General features: G+C 39.1%; 1 protein-coding gene across 2 annotated transcripts in view; it reads right to left on the minus strand.

Moving 5' to 3' along the window:
• The window catches only part of SKOR2 (SKI family transcriptional corepressor 2), a 54,304-nt gene that overhangs the window by 15,084 nt on the left and 18,875 nt on the right, over positions 1 to 20,345 (minus strand). For both annotated transcript variants that reach the window (XM_043444099.1, XM_043444100.1), the window contains 2 exons: positions 8,684 to 8,749; positions 8,207 to 8,305 (listed from right to left, as the gene is read on the minus strand). In XM_043444099.1, the coding sequence (XP_043300034.1) occupies positions 8,207 to 8,305; positions 8,684 to 8,749 (165 nt within the window). The remainder of the gene's footprint in view (positions 1 to 8,206; positions 8,306 to 8,683; positions 8,750 to 20,345) is intronic.

A 20,345-nucleotide genomic window follows, 5' to 3' on the forward strand; every position in this document is an offset into this window, starting at 1 on the left:
CATGATGGTTTCCCATCACTTTCAAGGTGATAAGCCCTTTACCATCATGAGATTCTGGATACTTAGAAACTAAAAACACTGTTCTTTTTATTTTTTGACTTCTATCAAGGATACTTACTCCTTGGAAGGAAGAAAAGCTATGATAAACCTAGACAGCATATTAAAATGCAGAGATTATCACTTTGCTGACAAAGGTCCATCTAGTCAAAGCTATGGTTTTTCCAGGTGTCATGTATGGATGTGAGAGTTGGACCATAAAGAAGGCTGAGCACCAAAGAACTGATGCTTTCGAACTATGGTACTGGAGAAGACTCTTGAGAGTCCTTTGGACTGCAAGGAGATAAAACCAGTCAATCCTAAAGGAAATCAGTCCTAAATATTCATTGGATGTACTGATGCTGAAGGTGAAACTCCAATACTTTGGCCACCTGATGCAAAGAGCTGACTCACTGGAAAAGACCCTGATGCTGGCAAAGACTGAAGGCAGGAAGAGAAGTGTGTGACAGAGGAGAGAGGGTTGGCATCATTGATTCAATGGACATGAGTTTGAACAAACTCTGGGAGATAGTGAAGGACAGGCAAGCCTAGCATGCTGCAGTCCATGGGCTTGCAAAGAGTCACACAGGACTGAGCAATTGAATAACAAATCTTTCTATAATAGTTGAATTCCTTTCCCAACCTCAAGCACGTATTTTTAATAATTTTTAAGACATTTAAATTTAATTATTTTAATTTTAAGAGACTTAAAAAAAAATAGAGCAGTTTTAGGTTCCCAACAAAATTAAGAAGAAGCTACAGAGATTTCCTATACATACTCCCCCATTACCAACGTCACTCGCCAGAACTGACCACCAAGAATGAACCTACACTGACATGCCGTTATCACCTCAAGTCCATAGTTTACCTTAGGATTCACTCTTGGTGTTGTACAGTCTATGTGTTTGGACAAGCATATAGTGACATGTCTCTGTCCTCACAATATTGGGCAGAATATTCTCACTGCCCTGAAATCCTCCATGCTCTACTTATTCACTGTTCCCCTCCACTCCATCTCTAGCAGACTTGATCTTTTTATCGTCTCCACAGTCTTGCCTTTTATAACATATATTTTTTAAAAGACCCATTTCCTATTCTCATCTCAGAACTTGATGGGAAAGTTGCTGTAATAGAGGTAAGTCTGTAGTACTGTGCAAGGGTTAAATGAGGAGGCCTGATTCCCATGGAGGGTGAAGGGTGAGGAAAGGGGGAGGAGATGTGATCAGCACTTCGCTAAAACGTGGAGGCTGAGTGGGGAACAGTGGGGAACAGCTGACTACAGCAAAGAGGGTGGAGGAAGCTCCTTGCGCCCCGTCACCCGCCAAACCACGCTCGTCTTCACACACGCAATGTACTCCTGGCCACCGTGTGATCGCCGCTGGTGTGGCCTTGCCCTTCCAGCAAACCTCTCCTGTTTCTTTAAGCGCGAATGTTATATCTCCCACAATGTTCTCTGATTCTCCCGCCCTCTCCTGCCAGAATCGGTCATTCTTCTCTTCTCCTCCAGTACTCTACACATACCTTTGTTAATGCATCCACAGTTTGTACTATGATTAGCTGTTATACACGTGTCTCTGAGTGAAACAGTGAGGGCAGGCAGATATATTTTAGACACTTCTAAAACTTCCAAAGCCCACCATAGTGCTTGACACACGGCAGGGGCTGGTTAATGAATGAGGAATGAAAAGAGCACTGAAATATCCACCAGAAGGTCTGGATCTGCCTTGAATGACAGTTACCCGGCTCTGCAGGCTCAGACCCTTATCCGAACAAACAAGGGTACAGAACAATGTGTTCTGTACAGAAAGGCCCTTTCCTGCTCTAGTGCTTTAAGATTTGATGACAAGGTGAGTTGACTTGGTTGGGCTTCAGACACCCAGTTCTCTTTCCTGTGCTGGTAGATGGGGAGTGGGTAATTTTGACTTGCACTGATAACAATTAGGAGTCAGGGACTGTATGAGGGGCTGGCATCCACCCGCCACCTCAGGATGCTCTGGAGGTGGGTCAAAGCCCATAGACTGGGCATAAGGCAATAGGAACCAGCATTCCACCAGCATCCGTGGCCCCAAGCCTGGGCCAGACACCTTCAGAAGATCAGTGTGCTTTCCAGAGGCCAGAGTCATCCCAAGCAGGCATCCATCTGTGAAGACGAGACCTGCCCTCTGAGCCTTGGCAGCTTCCTCTGTCCCTCTTGAGCTCCGCAGTGCCTCTGATCAGGGGGGGAACTGAGGTGGGTGGGAATGAAGCGTGCCTGAAGCTGGCTGTGCCACCTCCCTGGAATCCCAGGAGAGTCTGATTTTGGAGGAGGAAAGAGCTAAGGGCAATTTAGAGTGGAATGATGGTAACTAGCCCTTACTTAATTCACGCTCATGGCTCTCTGATGGCATACAACACAATTCTTTAAATTAAAATGAAAAAAAAAAAAAGCCATTAAAGTGATAGAAAAATGGTGAATATTTTTATAAAACTGGAGTGAGGAAAGGTGTCAAAGACAAAAAGCAAGCCAGAAAGACTGATAGATTTGATTAGAAAAAAATTAAAAGCTTTGATGTGACAAACGTGAACATAAAACACCAAAGTCAACATTTTAAAATGAACTGAAGCAAAAAAAAATTTGCAACATGATACAGAATTCATACTTTAGTATGTAAAGAGTTCACACAAACCATAAGAAAATGAACACATCAAAAGAAATATGAGGAAAGAATATAATGGGCATTCACAACATGTACAAAGGGATGGCAGATATAGGCAAAGTGTTCAATATCCTCAGCAATGAAAGAAAAGGAAATAATATGAGGAACCACTTTTTCCATTTAAGTTACCAAAGATCTAAAGAAAAGATGATATGTGGTGTTTCAAGGATGGGAATATGAATTAGTACAACCTTTTGAGAAAGCAACATAAAATTTTGCAAGAGCTTTGAAAAGATCATATCTTTGGCACAGCAATTCTTTTAGGAGTTTATCCTAAGAAAATGATCATGGATTTGTGCAAAGATTTAGTAACAATGATGTCTAAAACTTGGATAAACTTTAATGTCCAATATAAGACTACATTTATAGACTGCTGGGAAGTCAAGAAAAGAAGTTCACATTAAGCGGAAAAAAGGAAGATTAAAAAAATAGTGTGTGTAATATTTTATTTTGTTTAAAAAATGATTTAATATGCATTAGAAAGGCTGAAACTCCAAAATGTTGACATTGGTTTTCTCTAGGTGACAAGATTATGGGTGATTTTTTACTTTCTTTCTTTTATATTTCTGCATACTTAAACTCTTCTACAACAAGCATAACTTGGGAGATATAAAGATTGCTAACTGGCAAAAGAAAAAAACTAAAAAGTTTGCTATGTTCTAAGGCGATGAAGGCACAATTTAACTGGAGATGGAAAAAGCAGTAAGCTTATTTCTCTAATGAGATTTACTTAAAGCCCAACTATTTTTGGGAAGATGACAGCATAAAAGGAGGTGGCAGAAAAAGCACCGAAGGCAGTCTGCCAGCCAAACACAGAGGCAACACCTGTGTTCTGCAAACACGGACCGTCTGAAAAGCCAAACAATCTTTCAAATAGCAACAAGAAGTACCCAGCCTACCTTCCTGGCACCAGAAATAAGAGGACTCATATGGTAGATCTAATTCCCCCAGTAGAGCCTACTTATCAAGCAATAAGCTTGGGGGCTTATTTCATTTACACAGCCTTCATTTTGTTGTCACTGCTTTTAAAGGATAATAGAGACTTTGGTCCGTACCATGTTTTAGAAACTCCCTTCCCTCCTTCTCCAGAGGGCACTATACAAAGAGTGAGCAAAGAAGAATTCTATGATTCTACCGATCTTAGAATGAATTTAGTAACAGTCACAGGTGAAAGATGGGATGACCATATTTGGATAGATGAAATGTAGTTGGGTCTTCTAAGTAATCTTAAAAGGAACTCGGAAAACAGATTTTTAAATAAAAATCTAAAACGATGACATGATTAACACCTACCAGCTAAGTTTTTCACAAAGCCTCAGTCATTAGCGCTTCCTTGTTGTAAACTACTGGCCTTTCTACTTGGTTCTCTCAGTGCCATGAATTTGTCATCATATCTGCAAATCTAAGGACTCAATTCATGAGTCCTCACTAGTCTCCTTTATCAGTGATCCAATCTCATCTTCATTATGAGCTTTAATCTTTTTGAATATGACACCAAAACTTACATCAACCATTGATTGAGAGTACGCTATATGCCCACAATTTGCTGGGTGGACAGCAACAAAGACTCTTTCCTCAACTTATTTACAATAATGTCAGGCGGAGGGTGAAAAAATCAGTGAGAAGCTAACACAAAACACCAGTGGAACTAGGACTTCAGCAAAGAGTGCATACTCCAAGAGCGGGAAGGCTTCCTGGAGGTGGCGGAACTTGAGCAATGTTCCAAGTGATGAGGCGCACCTAGACGAGGGGGGTTTTTGGACTAGAGAAGCAAGAGGTGCAGAGGTGGAAAGTGAGGGATGAGGGCTGTCCGTGGGGTAACGAGCTGAACAGGGGAGAAGTGGGAATAAGCAGGGTGGATGGGGTGAGTCAGGAGTCAGATTAGTTGCAATATGATCAGCAACAGAGAATCACTATAGGGGGTGGAAGATGTGGCACCAAAGTAGATTTTTAGGGAGGCTGGGCTAATGGCAGCAAGCAGAAAGAGCTGGAGTAGGGAAGAGAGGTGAGGACCTAGGGTTACCCCCTGCAGCAGTGACATGAGAGAGAGGGGAGGCGGGGTGAGGGCCTTCTCCACTGGTGACCTCATCCAGCAACCTTTTGGCAGGTCCCAGGTCAGGGCTAGGCTCTGAGGTTACACTGATGGCTAGTGGCAAGACAGTAAAATGACTGAAAAGCTACAGCAAAGGCCTGAATGCTGTCATAAAGGTAGGTGCCAGGTGCTGGAGAAGGGAGGAAGGAGAGATTCACTAGGGAAGGCAGATACAGTGTCATGACAAAATGATGACTGGATTTGCAGCTGCAACAATGATCAGACCGGTCCTCAGTGGGAGAGCCTGGTGGCATGCTGGGGGCAGGGCCTCTGACCATTCACTCTTGTCCAATTAAACACAGGATGTCACTGCAGGACATGGGACCAGCTGTGCCACTATCACCTCAATGACCTTGACAGAGGTGAAGCTCCTCCTCATCCATTTCCTCCAACTCTTATTTCTACCCAATTCTAGATTACATTTCTCCCACCTTTCCTGAGGATCCCCTCCTGACTTCTCTTTGCTTGTCTGCTCAGTTGGACAACTAAATGGAATTGTCTTGTATCAAAACCAGGTTCGCTGCCTGTCCCATCCTCTATAACTACAGCCCGATAAAGCTCTAGAAGTTCTGCTTTCTAATATCAGCTGCTTTACCATAAAGCCCTTTTAGGAACATAAGTATTACACTTAAAATGGTGATAGTAACAACGACTCACATTACTATGGATCAGTCACTATGCTAAACACTTTATACATTTTAATCCTCTCTGCAATGCCACAAAGTGGGTGCTAGTATTGTTCCACAGTTGAAAAGGAGGTCGGGTAAAAAATCTGTCTAAGGTCACTCTGTGGGGAAGTCGAGGTCCAAACCTGGAGACCCAGCTACTAACCACCATGCTCTGTATTCTACAAATGCTTTTCAAGAACTCAATGCTAATGAATAATCTCCTCTTCCTCCTCCTGCTTCTTCATCACCATCACTGTCACTGCTGATGCTATCAAGCACTTATCCTATGCTAGGGATGTTCTCGGACTTTCACGTGGATCCTCTCATATAGTCCTCATCTTTCTATGAGACTGGGATTACCTGGCCCATGTTCCAGTTTCTGAGGTCCTACAACCGGAGGTAGCAGAGCTACAAAGTAGCTCAGGGGATTTTGAGCCTGGAATCGTTAAGTCACAGGTGATAACAGCCTATGTCCCCAGTGTTCTAAGGGAATTAGATTTGAACTGTCCTGACTGAATCCACCTCCTGGTGAAACGCTCTGGCTGGGTTTCCTCTCTGCTTCCTTCTGATGTGGCTTTACAAAGTTCCGTCCTCCCCTCTCCACCTGAGCGAATCTAAATCTGTCCGCCAGCCTCACAAACTCTCACGTCTAGTTAACAAGCACATAATGGGCATTTGCTATTTTCACTGGTGTGAAATTAACTGCCTCTTTGTGGTGGGTCTAAACCACGCATTATTCAAACTTGGGTACCCACACCACTTCCTTGGTCAGTGGAGTACACTGCAGATAAAAAAGAGTAAAACTTTTCTGTTGTTTAATCGAAGTGCTTCATACACATGGCAACACAGAGGAGTCATCTTAATGCACAACAAAAGGATGAGTGATGGGTCTGAATGGAAACTGGGATCCCAACTTTTGAAAAAAACAGAAACATCTACATGTTTTATAATAATTAGTAAGAAATGTGTAAATTACTTAATTTCTTAAAATGATTTTGTTTTTTCTTGGCTGTGCCATGGCATGTAGGGTCTTAGTTCCCTGACCAGGGATTGAACTCATGCCCCATGCAGTGGAAGCACAGAGTCTTAACCACTGTGCTGCCAGGGGAGTCTCAATTCCTTAAAACAGTTGATCAACTTCTATTAGTGGGAAAAATTATGGCTATCCTGGCTTCACAGGGAGTTAGGCAGACACTCTGGGGACTCACTGGGGTCTGGATCCAGTCTGCTGGATCTGCAGACTCAACAATTAGATAAACATCAGCTTAGAGGGGACACAAATCACTCAGTGTCTACTCACTGCTGCAAGGATCTGTACAGTCGTTCTTAAGGTACATTTTTTTTAGAAACTGGAGGATCCTGGATCCTTTGGAAGCACCTGTTTTTTAAGGTCTCAAAGATATTTTTACTATGTTCCTCTTTTTCTTAGCTCTACAAATATCATGATCCTAACACACTGTCTAGAGCTGTTGGTCATTCTCTTCCCTTTGATCTTATTCTAAGCCACAGCAAGCATTCTCCAAATTCAAAATACTCAAGTATCATCATGAGCTCCAAACCTCCCATGTGGACACTGACAGAGCCCAAACTTGGCCAACTCTGTTGTTTCTTGTGGCTAGAACTCTCTTCCATCATGAGCCCTCTTCATTTTTATCCCTGCTAAACATTCTGGTGTAAGTTAGTCTGACATGTTACCAGGAACCCAGTACTGTTCAAAACTGCTACCCAACAGGGCAAGTCTTTCAGTTGTGCAGACGATTACATTTGAGAAGCTCTGGCAGACCTTTGTGTTCCTACTATTAAAATTGCCACAATTACTGAAAAGTCTTTTTCCAGATATTTGCCTGTGACTCTTGCCCAGGAATTATCAACATGAGTTTTCTGATTTTTGGTTTAATAAACAAAGGGTACTGACATGCTCAAAGTGTCCCAGAATAAAAGTAAATATATTTACATATTATTTTATTTCCCACTTTCCTCTCTCTGGAGAAAGGAATATGACTAAATGAAACTTCAAAAAGTTTGAAAAACACTACTGTAATTTACTTGGTCATGGATGAACTTTTTGGTCAACCCAGTACTTATCTAAGAGTGATTCAGAACATGACTGGAGAATTTAAGAAATCTGGACACCTATCATAGGTCTTTCTGAAATTCTAGGACTCTGCAAGCAGAACCAACAGTTTTTATGCCATAATTTCTTTTGCCAATAAATCTGGAATGAAATTTTAGTGCTAAATATGGATGGAGAATCTCAAACTACTAAAATTATACTAATTTTAATTAATAAAATATAGGTATATTGAATTGTTAAATTTTAAATCTTCATATTTCAAGTACCAGGCAGCTCTCTAGCACTATCTGAGAAAAGGAATTAACTATTCTTTTGTTTTTCCTACCTTAGAGAAAAAAATACTTGAGTAGTTCTTTTGTTTTAAAAATGTTAATATATTTATTTAAATATATCTATATATTTAAGGGTATATTTGCATACATGTTTTAAATGTACACAATATATATATGCACAAACATATCTACCAATACAATTAATACCAAAAGGTTCTTATAAGAAATTTTATCTGTGAGCTGATAAAATAAATAACAGGCTAAAATTTCCAAATACTAAAGAGATCACAGGAAGATCATGTACTTACACTGACTAATAAAAATGTTATCAAATATCATAATGCAATGAAATAAAAGTGATTTCTTACTGAATACTGGGAAAGATGTATTTCCTTTTAACACTTGGAATTCTTGTTCGAGTCGTCTCCGTAAATCTATTTGTTCAAATAAAACCTTCTGAAGTTCTTCTAATAAAGAAAAAAAAGAGTCATTTTACTAATCTTTACAAATAACTCTCCAGAGAACTGTTATATATGGCAATTTATTATTATAAGACAAAATATTTTACTAGTTTAAAAAGTGTTGCATAGACATAGGATAGATTTTGTGCAGAAATCCATGAATATAAATCAATGTAATATATTATTTTAAAGTATTATATTACAGTGTCATGTATTGATTGATATGTATGCATTAATCTCAATTATATCCACCCAATGGTCCATATATTATTCATATGTTGCTTGTCAAGCTTAAAATATGGTGCAGAGCAAAAATATCCTCCTATTATCTCTTTAGTCTTTTAAAGCTAAGAGAAGTTCCACAGAATTAAAACTTTTCTTTACCTTTCCCCATATTTTCTACATCCTTTTTGAGTGAATGAGGCGAATTCGTCTCCTGTGTGTGCTCACCTTATAAAAAAGGAGGAAAAAATATTAGTTTTGTGTAGACTATTTTCTGCAAGTTTTTACTTTCACTTTCTATCTACAAAAGAGTGCATTTAATATAACTTCAAAGTGGAAGTCCTCAGAGCCAGAGTTGTCCTCATTTGCTCCTGTATCCTTCCCCTAAAGCACGGCGGGGCGGGGTTGGAGGGACAGAACTGAGGTCAGAGTCCACCTACACCACGATGGTGGCTCCACGAAAGCACACTCTAGATGTCACCGCATCCTGGCCCCCATCACCACCCAGTCTTTACCACGATGCTAACTGTTAGAACAGCAAAAGAGGAGGTAGAACAGTCCACATTTCTAGTGGAAGTCTGATCAGAGTCCCTCTGTTTCTAGAAGCGAAGAAGCCTGCTGTTAATTGGAAGGTCCCCAGGACCAGAAGAAGCAGCCTTCAGTCTTCTTGGGTCACCAAAATGGGCAGTGAAGAAGAAGTGGGAGGAGGCTTTAGGTGTCCCTGGGAGAGAATATATGAGCCTGCTGTGTGTGTGTGTGTGCGTGCTAAGTCGCTTCGGTCGTGTCCGACTCTTTGTGACCCTATGGACTGTAGCCCACTAGGCTACTCTGTCCATGGGGTTCTCCAGGCAAGAATACTGGAGTGGGTTGCCATGCCCTCCTCCAGGGGATGTTCCCAACCCAGGGATCAAAGCAAATTGCAGGCAGATTCTTTACCCTCTGAGCCACCAGGGAAGTGGTTTCCTAATAATTGATACGTTGTTTGAGAGGAAATCAACCTAAGTGAGCGTGTGAAATAAGTCATGTAACTTTGTAACAATCACATGCTTACTGATGATAATTTCTTAACTATGATAATTTCTTAATTACTCGTCTTCAACCATACAAACCATATTATGGATAGAGCTTAGATTGTTGTTCTTAACTATTTTGCAGGCGCTAACTAGAATGATAGCAAGCCAAGAAAGTGTATAGCTAAGTCATAAATTCAGTCTATATAATCCAGAAAACATAAGCAAGGAAATGTAATCATTCAACTATCAGAATTTTTTAAAAATCTCAACTTGCTATCTGCAATTATCCAAATAATTTAATTAAGCTTTCCATTTTCATCTAAAGCGATGTGGCCGTCCAGCAAGTGTGCTCTGAGGAGGTTTCCTGAATGCCCCTCCTCTCTCCCTCGGGTTAGCTCTTCTGTATCCCTGGTGCTGCTCCCTCGCAGCCTTCTGCACCTAGGAGGCAGCGTACTATTTGGAAGCAAGTGCTCTGTCTTTTCTGTATGGCCAGTGCCTATTACAGTGCTAGACACATGCTAGGTATTCAATAAAGTCTTTCCAACTGTCACTGAAAGGGACCTGGGCAGTCATGAATTCTAAATTACAACACAGATCAGATAGATCATTTCAGTTCTCTTCTCATTGTGTTTTAATTTTCCTTCTTCAGCAAGAAATAGAATGGAAGTGGTCCTGGGCACCTGCAGGAATACTGGAAAACTTTACCGTGAAGGTAAAAATTTCTGCAAAGAGGAAAGAAGAATTTCTTCCCAAAGCAGCAGCCTATGGTATCAAGGACAGACAGAGAAATCTTCCACATGATATTATAAACAGCGATTCTGTAGCTTACCTGATGACTGTCAGGAGTATGTGTCTGCAGATGAGCATGTGTGCATATGTGTGCAGATGTAAATACAAATACACAAATATTCACAAGTATGTGCAGAGTTATGGGAAGGCGCTTCCCCTGGCTCCCCATTGTTAATAATATCCAGGGCATACCTGAATTCTTTAATGGCAGCCATTTTCTGTACCATCTAGATCATATTTGCACAAACTCATTCTCACTCTCATCTGGGACATTGCCTCTCTCTACAGACCTTTGAATATTAATACTTTGGCTTTCTTCTCCATATAGTAAAATAATGAGAAAATATCTGCAAAGCTTTTTACATACAGATCTCAATATAATTCCTATAAATTACTATTATCTAAAAGAAAGGCTTCCCTGGTGGCTCAAGTGGTAAAGAATCTGTCTGCAGTGCAGGAGACCCAGGTTTGATCTCTGAGTCAGGAAGATCCCGTGGAGAAGGAAATGGCAATCCACTCCAGTATTCTTGCCTGGAGAATTCCATGGATAGAGGAAGCCTGGTGGGCTACAGTCCACCAGGTCACAAAGAGTCAGACATGACCGAGCACTAACACTGAAAGAAGAGTAACCTGCAGGTTGACCACAAATCATACATACATACATCAGGAATGCGTGCGTGTGTGCTAAGGTGCTTCAGTCATGTCTGACTCTTTGTAACCCTATGGACTGTTGCTTACCAGGCTCCTCTGTCCATGGAGATCTCCAGGCAAGAATACTGGAATGAGTTGCAATGTTCTCCTCCAGGGGAACTTCCCCACCCTGGGATCAAACCCACGTCTCTTACATTTCCTGTATTGGCCACTAGTGCCACCTGGGAAGCCCCATAAACCAAGAAAAATGGTATTTAAAAATGAAGGTAAATTCATATTATGTGCAGCTTTGCCTTTGTTTACTTTAGAGTCAGCTAACCAGTTAAACTCATAGATGTTTCATATCTACATGTTGAGGCTGAACAAGAGATGAAACGAGCGTGCACACATTTCTGTAACTATCTACAGAGCATAGTGAGATTTCATCATTCTACAACTTCCCCAACCACTCAACACATGATTTAAATGTGTTTCTGAATAAGCAACTCTAGAAGCCATTTGCTTATCACATTATAGACCAGTTTCTTTTTGACCTATTAATGTATTTTGTGGACTATTTACCTTATATTACATTTCAACTAGATAATTAATTTCAAAAATTAATATATGATATGTAAAAATGCATATCTTTTCCACTTCACAGTAAGTTTACATATCTATGAAGCATTAAACAAATAGGTAGCAAATGAAAACTATATAAATAACAGGCAAATCTACTGGTAACATAACAAAGTTTTCATCTACTTTGTAGAGGTTTTAATAATATTTTACATCAGTGTCTATTTTAAACAGATATTTTGCTACAGCTTCTCAGGAAAATCTGCCAATTTTGAGTTCAGAAGGTTCAAATGTCTCACTTACAAAGGGTTTTAAAAATTGGGTCAATGTTAGGTAAATAAGGAGCATAGAAGCTTCAGTTGCCTTTTGTATATCCTTTACTGGACCGTTGCCTTTTGTATATTACTAATCTGTGAAAACCAGATTGTTAATGGTGGTTAAAAATGACCTCTGGGAGCCTGGATATGTTTGTTCACTACTACTGCTAATGTTTTCCATCTGGCTAAAAGAAAAGAAAGCAGTCTAATAGTAGATTAAATAAATGAGATTTAGTTGACAATGAACTTCCCATTTTTATAAATATTCCATCAGGTTAAATGCATTTTACTTTTCCAAAATTAATGAATGGGTTTGGAGACATCCAAAAACGAAAATGCTTACTATCTTCCCATTATATTCTCCCTTAAAAAAAAAAAAAAAGTTACACAAAGGCCAGGGTGGAGGGGGGCATACGATCTTAATGATAAAGAAAATGGTTGAAATAGCTTAAACTTGGAGAATGATGGATAATTCGGGCATAAAATGCATAAAAGAGCCACAGCTCGGGATGAGTCTACACAAATGCACATTTGTGGCGTTGCTTGTGAAGCCTGCTCGCCCCAAGAGGGTAGAGACAGCACGATCGCACATCAGAGAAACTACACTTCTGCTGAGTGCAGCCCAGAGAGCCTGGAGCCACAAGGTTCCTGCTTCCCTGGTCTCTCCAGGGTCCTCTGGGACCAGGCAGTCCCACATCTCCACCCGACCCCTGGTTCTGCCCTCACGCACACAGTCATTAGAAACTGGAAGTACAAGAGAGACGGATGAGAGCATTCGCCACGCCAAAGCAGGCATGAGCAGTAAATAGCAGATGAAGGGTGAAACTGGAATATCCAAAGAGGGGAAAAAAACCTTAAAAAAGCCAATAGATTGACCAGTGCTACATTTCAAGGCACAATGGTAATGACTTTCTGTTAAACGTCATGGCACACCTCTGCTCGAGACCCTGCAGTGGTCCCCTGTGGTCTACACTGCATGATCCGCTCCAGGTTCTCCAGTAACCCTGTCCCATCCAGCTCCACCAACCTGAATTTCTCTGTCACTAAGCACAAACCCTTTCCCCAAGGCAGACATCTGCTGGCTCTGTTTTAGGTGGTTTCTCTTCCCTAAGGTGCACCCCCACTAGTCCATCCAAAACCAGAAGTCCCCCAAGTGCCACTGACTCTTCCCTACACTAGTTTGGTCTTCCTCAGCTAGAAAATCTGCTTTCTGAAGGCAGAGGAATCCTGCTCTACAGGTAACCCCCAATGCCTCTGCTCTAGGGAAGGGTACAGATACATTCCACAAATGCTTGTACTTCATTTAATCCGATCTGCTTTGTGAAAGAAATACAAATTAATGTTATTGTGAAACTCCAATTATCATAATGTTTTTCACGTACTAACTCATTCCTACAGACCAAAAAAGCATACTTTGATCCATTGTACAGTCTAAGATTTACTCTATATTTTCAGTTTACTGGAGAAGTTTGTGATTATTTCAATTTTTGTTTCTATCTGACATTTGGAAAATTTCTTCCAGGGACAAACAAAACTATAGCACTGAATGTTAACCAAGACATGAAAATGCTAATTCACATACACGTCTGCTGTGGCCTCCAACTGCAAAAAAAAATCTTACATTTTTTAGAGCTCATTTAATTTGAAGAGCCAAATGAGTAGGTCAGATAACCTGTTCTGTTTGTTGGTGGCTGTGAGATGGGAGGAAAAGTTGATTAAATAGATATTATGTTCTCAAGCTAAACTTAAATTCAATAAATAAGCTCATTTAAGTCCTGTATCCTGTATGTATACAGGGCATCTAAGTACAGAGGGTACAATATAAAATGCCTGACATTTGGATGAAGAGTAAAATTGTTGGCATTTGCCTAGCCCTCCTATGGAAATACATCCTCCTTCCTTCTCCTTTCAATCCCACTCTGCTTCCTACTCCTTATCTTGGCTGTCTCCTTTTTAAAGTCTCCTCTGAGCCTGCAACAAGCACTCTATGGCTTTGCCCCAGCCAGCAGCCCCAGGGGTTAGCAAGTTGCTTGTCTTTGAAAGGTCCTTCTGTTCCCCCAGGATGGTTGTTGACAACAATTGATGAAAAACATTTGGAGAAAATACATTTCAGAAAATGCACACTGAAGGGTAAATTTAGTCAATGAAACTATTGTGGTTTGGGGCTGTGTCTATACATGAGATACACATGCATTCTAACATTTGGATGAGGAATAAAAAATTTCATCCACATGTTTTTGTCATTCATGGGGACTCATGTGCTACCATAGGTGTTCTGGTGCAGAGGAATGGACCCTAGAAGAGAAGGCAAGATGTGTAGGCAAAGCTTCTTGTCTGCACACAGTTCCCGGGGTCCTGTCACGCCCTCCGGGCTGGGCTGAGGTCCTGCACTCTGCCTCCCAGCAGCCCCAGCACAGGCAGGCCTGGCATCTGTTGATTGAGAGACTCTTATGTATGTTTTACTTGTGAAGAAAACTGAATTTTCATAATCAATCTTAGTTTTATAATCTGACGTTAAGACTTCTGGAAGTTAATTTTTTGTTCCCCTAACAATCTACCTTAGAGGTACAATTTGGATGGGGTCAAAGTTAATCTACAATTTATATAACTGGTACTTTGAACAATAATCAAGATTTAGCCCAAAGTATGGTTTAGAGAGGTTTTTAAGAACATTTTGCATTAAGGCATTAAAAAATCAATTACACAGAAAGCTAGGTTAAGTAATTTTCTACTCTATCAGTGGGACGTGGACTTGTGTTAATTTCTTGGTGTTAAAGTCTACATTAAACTCCTCCCCTGTGACTTTTGGCACTGTAGTGAGGTCACAGAACAGAAGAGAAAAGAAAATCAATACCACTGGAGAGGGTATGCTACAAAATGAGCTAACTAAATATTAACTCCATTAACCAAAAAGAATGAACAAGAGCAAGATTAATATCGGTGGGTTTATAGTTTGTGATCAAAATTTATCGTGAGCTGCATACACATTGCTTCTTGAATCAGCATATGAAATTTTTTTGATTAGTGAATTGTGAATTTATTTAGAATTCTCTTGAGTTCTAGAACTTGTCAATTAATGCTATTTTTAATTTTTTTTTCTGGAGAGTTTTAAATTGTCCTTCTCTGTCTCCTTGAGTTGCATATACCTTATTAAAAGCCACAAAAAGAAAATGTTTCCATAAATAAAAAGAAATTTATATCTGAAATATGAGGATTAGTTCACTTCAAATACATATATTTAAATACATCAAGTCATTGTTCATAAAAACGTTGGTAGTAATTTAGAGGTGTATAATGAGACCCAAAGTAGTCAAAGTCACCTAGTAGGTGAGAAAATTAAAACTCAGATCTACCAGTCTATGCTTTTTAGACATTTTTTTCTTCTTTTATTTAAAAAAAAATTCATAAGCGTGTTTTAAAATAGAATGGAATAATAAATCCGAGTGCCTCATCTGCTATATATTCATGAGAAGTGTAACTGCTTCTTTCTATTCTCAGGAATCCGTCCATAGCATATTAAGTACACTAGAGAATCATACCAATGAAAATCAAATTGATTTTAAAACTTCTATACATATAACAAGATGCAGTCACATTGAGAGTCCAATGGTGCTGGCGTTTCTACACAATGAAAGGGATTGAAATCGAGGATGACTCTACTTCACGTGATTTCCTTGACCTGCAATAGCTTTCAGCTGTCTCACTGGCTTACCCCGCTGCATTCAATTTCAAATCACTTAACTTCACTGAAGTTATTCAAAAAGGATATGCAAAACTTGACTCTGGGATTGCAAGCAAAATGCTGTCATTTAAACTTTTGAGTAGGTAATATTTTGACCAAACTGGCATTCCCCTAATCTTATATTACTTGGCTTTAAAGCCATGGGTCTTATTTTAAAGAGACCTATAGAGAAAGGTTCTGGATTCTGGGTGATTTTGGCTGCTTAAAACTTTGTTTGGTCCCTCTAATTACAAAGAAGTATAATATGTGCTATGAGTAAGGTTAATGACCACTAATAGGAAGGATTTTAAAAAATCATTTAAAAATGTAATTTCTTTGAAATTGCTGAAACATAACAGTTACTAGGGGCTTCCCTGGTGGCTCAGCTGGTAAAGAATCCACCTGCAATGCAGGAGACCAAGGTTTGATCCCTTGGTTGGGAAGATCCCCTGGAGAAGGGAATGGTAACCCACTCCAGTATTCTTGCCTGGAGAATTCCATGGACAGAGAAGCCTGGTGGGCTACAGTCCATGGGATCACAAAGAATAGGACACAACTGAGCAACTGACACTCACTTTCACTCAACAGTTACCAACAGGGCTGAAAGGTGGAACAAAGGCCAAACTTAATTAAAATAGTGAACTAAAAAAATGAACTGGAACTAAATACTGTTGCTAAATCTGTATTAGGGACAAATTGAAGCAAGGCTTTATCTTTATGTTTAGAAAAAGGTCAGAAATCTCCTGATAAACTATAATTATGATTGTCATGGGAGTGAAAAATTCATGTAAAAATAAAAAACTGCATACCAACTTATTAGGTAGTTTATAAAGACATTTCCTTATTCTATATTATACTGTATATGCACAGAAATAAAATACTGATATTATCCAATAATGATGATTGAATGAAACACTGGCTAAAGAGACATATGGCTATATAAATCTTATTGGATGTTGTATTGTTTTAGATTACTACAGTATTCATACTGTCTTATAGCTCATACATTTCCTCTTTTTTATTGAAAGTAACTTGAGAACAGGGACTGGTATTGATTCTACCTCTGAATCTCTAGAGCCTGGAGAAATAGCTAGCATGCAGTAGGTGTTAAAGGACACTTGCTCCTTGGAAGAAAAGTTATGACCAACCCAGACAGCTTATTAAAAAGCAGAGACATTGTTTTTCCAACAAAAGTTCGTCTAGTCAAAGCTATGGTATTTCTGGCAGTCACGTATGGATGTGAGAGTTGGACTATAAAGAAAACTGAGCATCGAAGAATTGATGCTTTTGAGCTGTGGTATTGGAGAAGACTCCTGAGAGTCCCTTGGACTGCAAGGAGATCCAACCAGTCCATCCTAAAGGAAATCAGTCCTGAATATTCATTGGAAGGACTGATATTGAAGCTGAAACTCCAATACATTGGCCACCTGATGCGAAGAACTGTCTCCTCTGAAAAGACTTTGATGCTGGCAAAGACTGAAGTTGGGAAGAGAAGGGGATGACAGAGGATGAGATGGTTGGATGGCATCACTGACTCAATGCACCTGAGTTTGAGTAAGCTCCGGGAGTTGGTGATGGACAGGGAAGCCTGGCGTGCTGCAGTCCATGGGGGTCACAAAAGTCAGATACGACTGAGCGTGTTCTGAAATATTTGTGGAGTAATTGAGTAAATAAACAAATGAATGCTATCATGTACATGTGGAAGTTAACAGTTGTTACATGGGGAAAAATAACTCCACTCACCAGCAAGCACTTCATCACAAGGCTTCATAATTTTTTTGGTTCATCTGGATTTTTGATACTTTGCTAAATGAATGGATTCTTGGAGTTTGATCTTAAGCAAGTACCTTAATACCAAAACAGACCAACTGGGGCCTCCCAAGTGGCTCAGTGGTAAAGAATCTGCCTGCCAATGCAGGAGATGCAAGAGACGCAGGCTTGATCCCTGGGTCAGGAAGATCCCTTGGAGGAGGAAATGGCAACCCATCCAGTATATCTTGCCTGAAAAATTGTATGGACAGAGGAGCATGGTGAGCTGCAGTCCATGGGGTTGCAGAGTTGGACATGACTGAGCGAATGAGCATGCACGCATAGGTCAATTGAGTGACCATTTTGGGATTTTCTCCAATGTGCATTGCATTGTGAAGACCATGAATTGATCTTCCCTACAAGCATGTACAGCCAAAAGTAGAGCAAGTCCTACAAAAGCCCAAACTCCCTAACACTTTCTGGTGTTTAAAACATCATTTCTACAGGCTCGGCAAAGGAACCATGAGGATGAAATTCTTGTGACCCCAAGATTCCAAGATAAATTTTAAAAAATATATTCTTCACTCAAACATTTGTTCATTTCAATAATATATTTTCATCCCTTTCACGTCCCACCTGTCTCCCATTCAATACAGGATAATAATAATATGATATAACCTACTACCTACATGCTTCCCTGAATAATGTGAGGATGAAATTGTAATATGGAAAATCGATGTCGAACAAGTTTCTCTGGGAATCTGTATCAAATTAATTATTGTGAGGGAGGGACTAGTAACAGATCAATAGTATGACGAGGTGTTATTACCAACATAACTATTGACTCTACTGCCCTGAGTTCCAGGCACTGAGGAATTTTTATGTGAACACAGATCCTGACTGTACTTTTACTTCCTTCCTTTTGGCATTCGTATTTCCATCTGAACATCAAACAGCAGTCTAGTCTGTGGTTTTGATCCACTCTTGCTATCACCCTTGGTTCACCCCTTCCAAGGCCAGGAGGAACTCATATTCAAATGGAACCAGCCCAGTCATGAAAACTGGAGGAAGACAAAGAAGAGAAATTCAGTTTTTAACAAATCTACAGAGACTATTCATGTATACAGAATCAAGAAGAGGTAATTCAGTAAAGAAATCAATATGTTCTAATACATTTAGATTTCTAATGGGTATACACATTTATTGAAATGTTGACTTAAAATTTTTATAAGAATTATGAATACTGGCTATTAAGGACAAGGTAGGAAATTAAAGTTCCAAAAAGATGATTTCAGATTGTGAAACTTGGATCTTCTCATTAAATCTACGAAAACTATTTTAACAGTTTAAACATCAAATTATACCACAATTTTGTACAAATTATTGATACCTCTTTAAAAACTATGTACATTTTAAATCTTTTATAGAATATTTATAAAATTTTATTTTTATTTTCTTTAAAACTTGCACCCAGAGTTAGAGCTTAGATGCAGAGAGACTTCTAATGAGTTATGCTTTATCGAAATGAAGTCTCATGTGAATTATTCCCTAAATGTGTTATTTTATATTAAATACATATATAGTATAATTTGAACTTTAATATCACCAATAGCCAAAATAAAAACCTCCAAACTTAGGAAAAACAACATTAAAATTAAGCATATACATTACAAAGTACTAATTTTAACAAGCAACATGAAATTAAAACTTGTCTTAAGTAAATGAAAAGTGGGATCCCCATCCTGTCTCTGAGTGGGTTATACATTATTTTAAAAATATAAGTCATTGCTATTTGCAAGTTTTCTCATTTTATTAGACTTTGAGCTTCATGGGAATGCTCAAAGATAGGGTTGTACATAAAATAAAAACAGATAAAAATTCCCCCCAAATTGACAGAGCCACTAGGATGTGACACTGCTTTTAAACTCTTTCTGAGTTGTGTCTATTTTGGTTAAAGAGGAATGGGAATTCTCTTAAGTACTCACTGGTTGTACAACACTGACCTAGCAAAGGTCTCCATCCACATCAGCTGTTGAACTAGCTCGATTAATTTGTATTCACTAGGATACATATAGACTCCCATCGGTGGTTTCCAGGCATGGGAGAAATTGGGCTACTTTTAAATTTATTTTTAGCTATACAGAGCTGCTAAATATCATTTGATCTGAGGCTGAGGAATGTTCTCAAAATTGTTTTTTTATATTCATGAATGTGTTGTTTCCAGTGGCTATTAATTTCTACACATATCAAACAAAGAAAAGCAATTGACTATCCAGAAATGTCTGGGAAATGGCTAGATATTAGAGAATCAATCGAATAGAATTATAAACCCGTGTGCGTGTGTGTGTGTTTGTGTGTGTGTGCAAACCCATCAGAAATGCCTTGGTAGCAATCCTTTCCATTTCAAGCCTCAATTTTGTCAAATATCACACTTAGGGAAAAGGTAGTTCCTGGGCAAAAATCAGTGCCTTTGTGACTTTATGTGTGCACTTTAGATTATCACAGAAAAATCCACATTAAAAAACTTTATCATGTTAGACACAGAGCAAATTCGTGAAAGGTGATTTAAAGAAAAAATTTCTTAAAGGGTTATACGTTAGCGTGAAAGTGATAAGAAAAACACTTAAAATGTGCTAACAACCAGGTAAAATCACAAGGCACAAAAGCCAGCATTGTGAATTTTATGGAGACTTGATGTGGCCAAAGACATACCACTAAATTATTCTTAGTAACTCCTTAGCAAAGTCAACCCAAACTAGATGTTGATCGATATTTGTATAAAATATTCAGGAAATAATTTGGAAATATCTCATAATATATACAGCTTTCTTCCTATGATATATTCAGGTTTTTTTTTTTACTAAAATAAATGTTTTTGCCTTTTGCCATTTAAAGTATTGAGAAGTTTCCTTTATGAGAAAATAAAAACAAAGGTTTGGAGACCTTTTTCATTGTACTTTGCTGTTATATAAGATTTCTTTAAGATCCTATTTTCTTTATTTCTGCTCCCCACACCACTCTTTCTC

The sequence above is a fragment of the Cervus canadensis genome, chromosome 23 (assembly GCF_019320065.1).
Source record: "Cervus canadensis isolate Bull #8, Minnesota chromosome 23, ASM1932006v1, whole genome shotgun sequence".
NCBI lineage: Eukaryota > Metazoa > Chordata > Mammalia > Artiodactyla > Cervidae > Cervus > Cervus canadensis.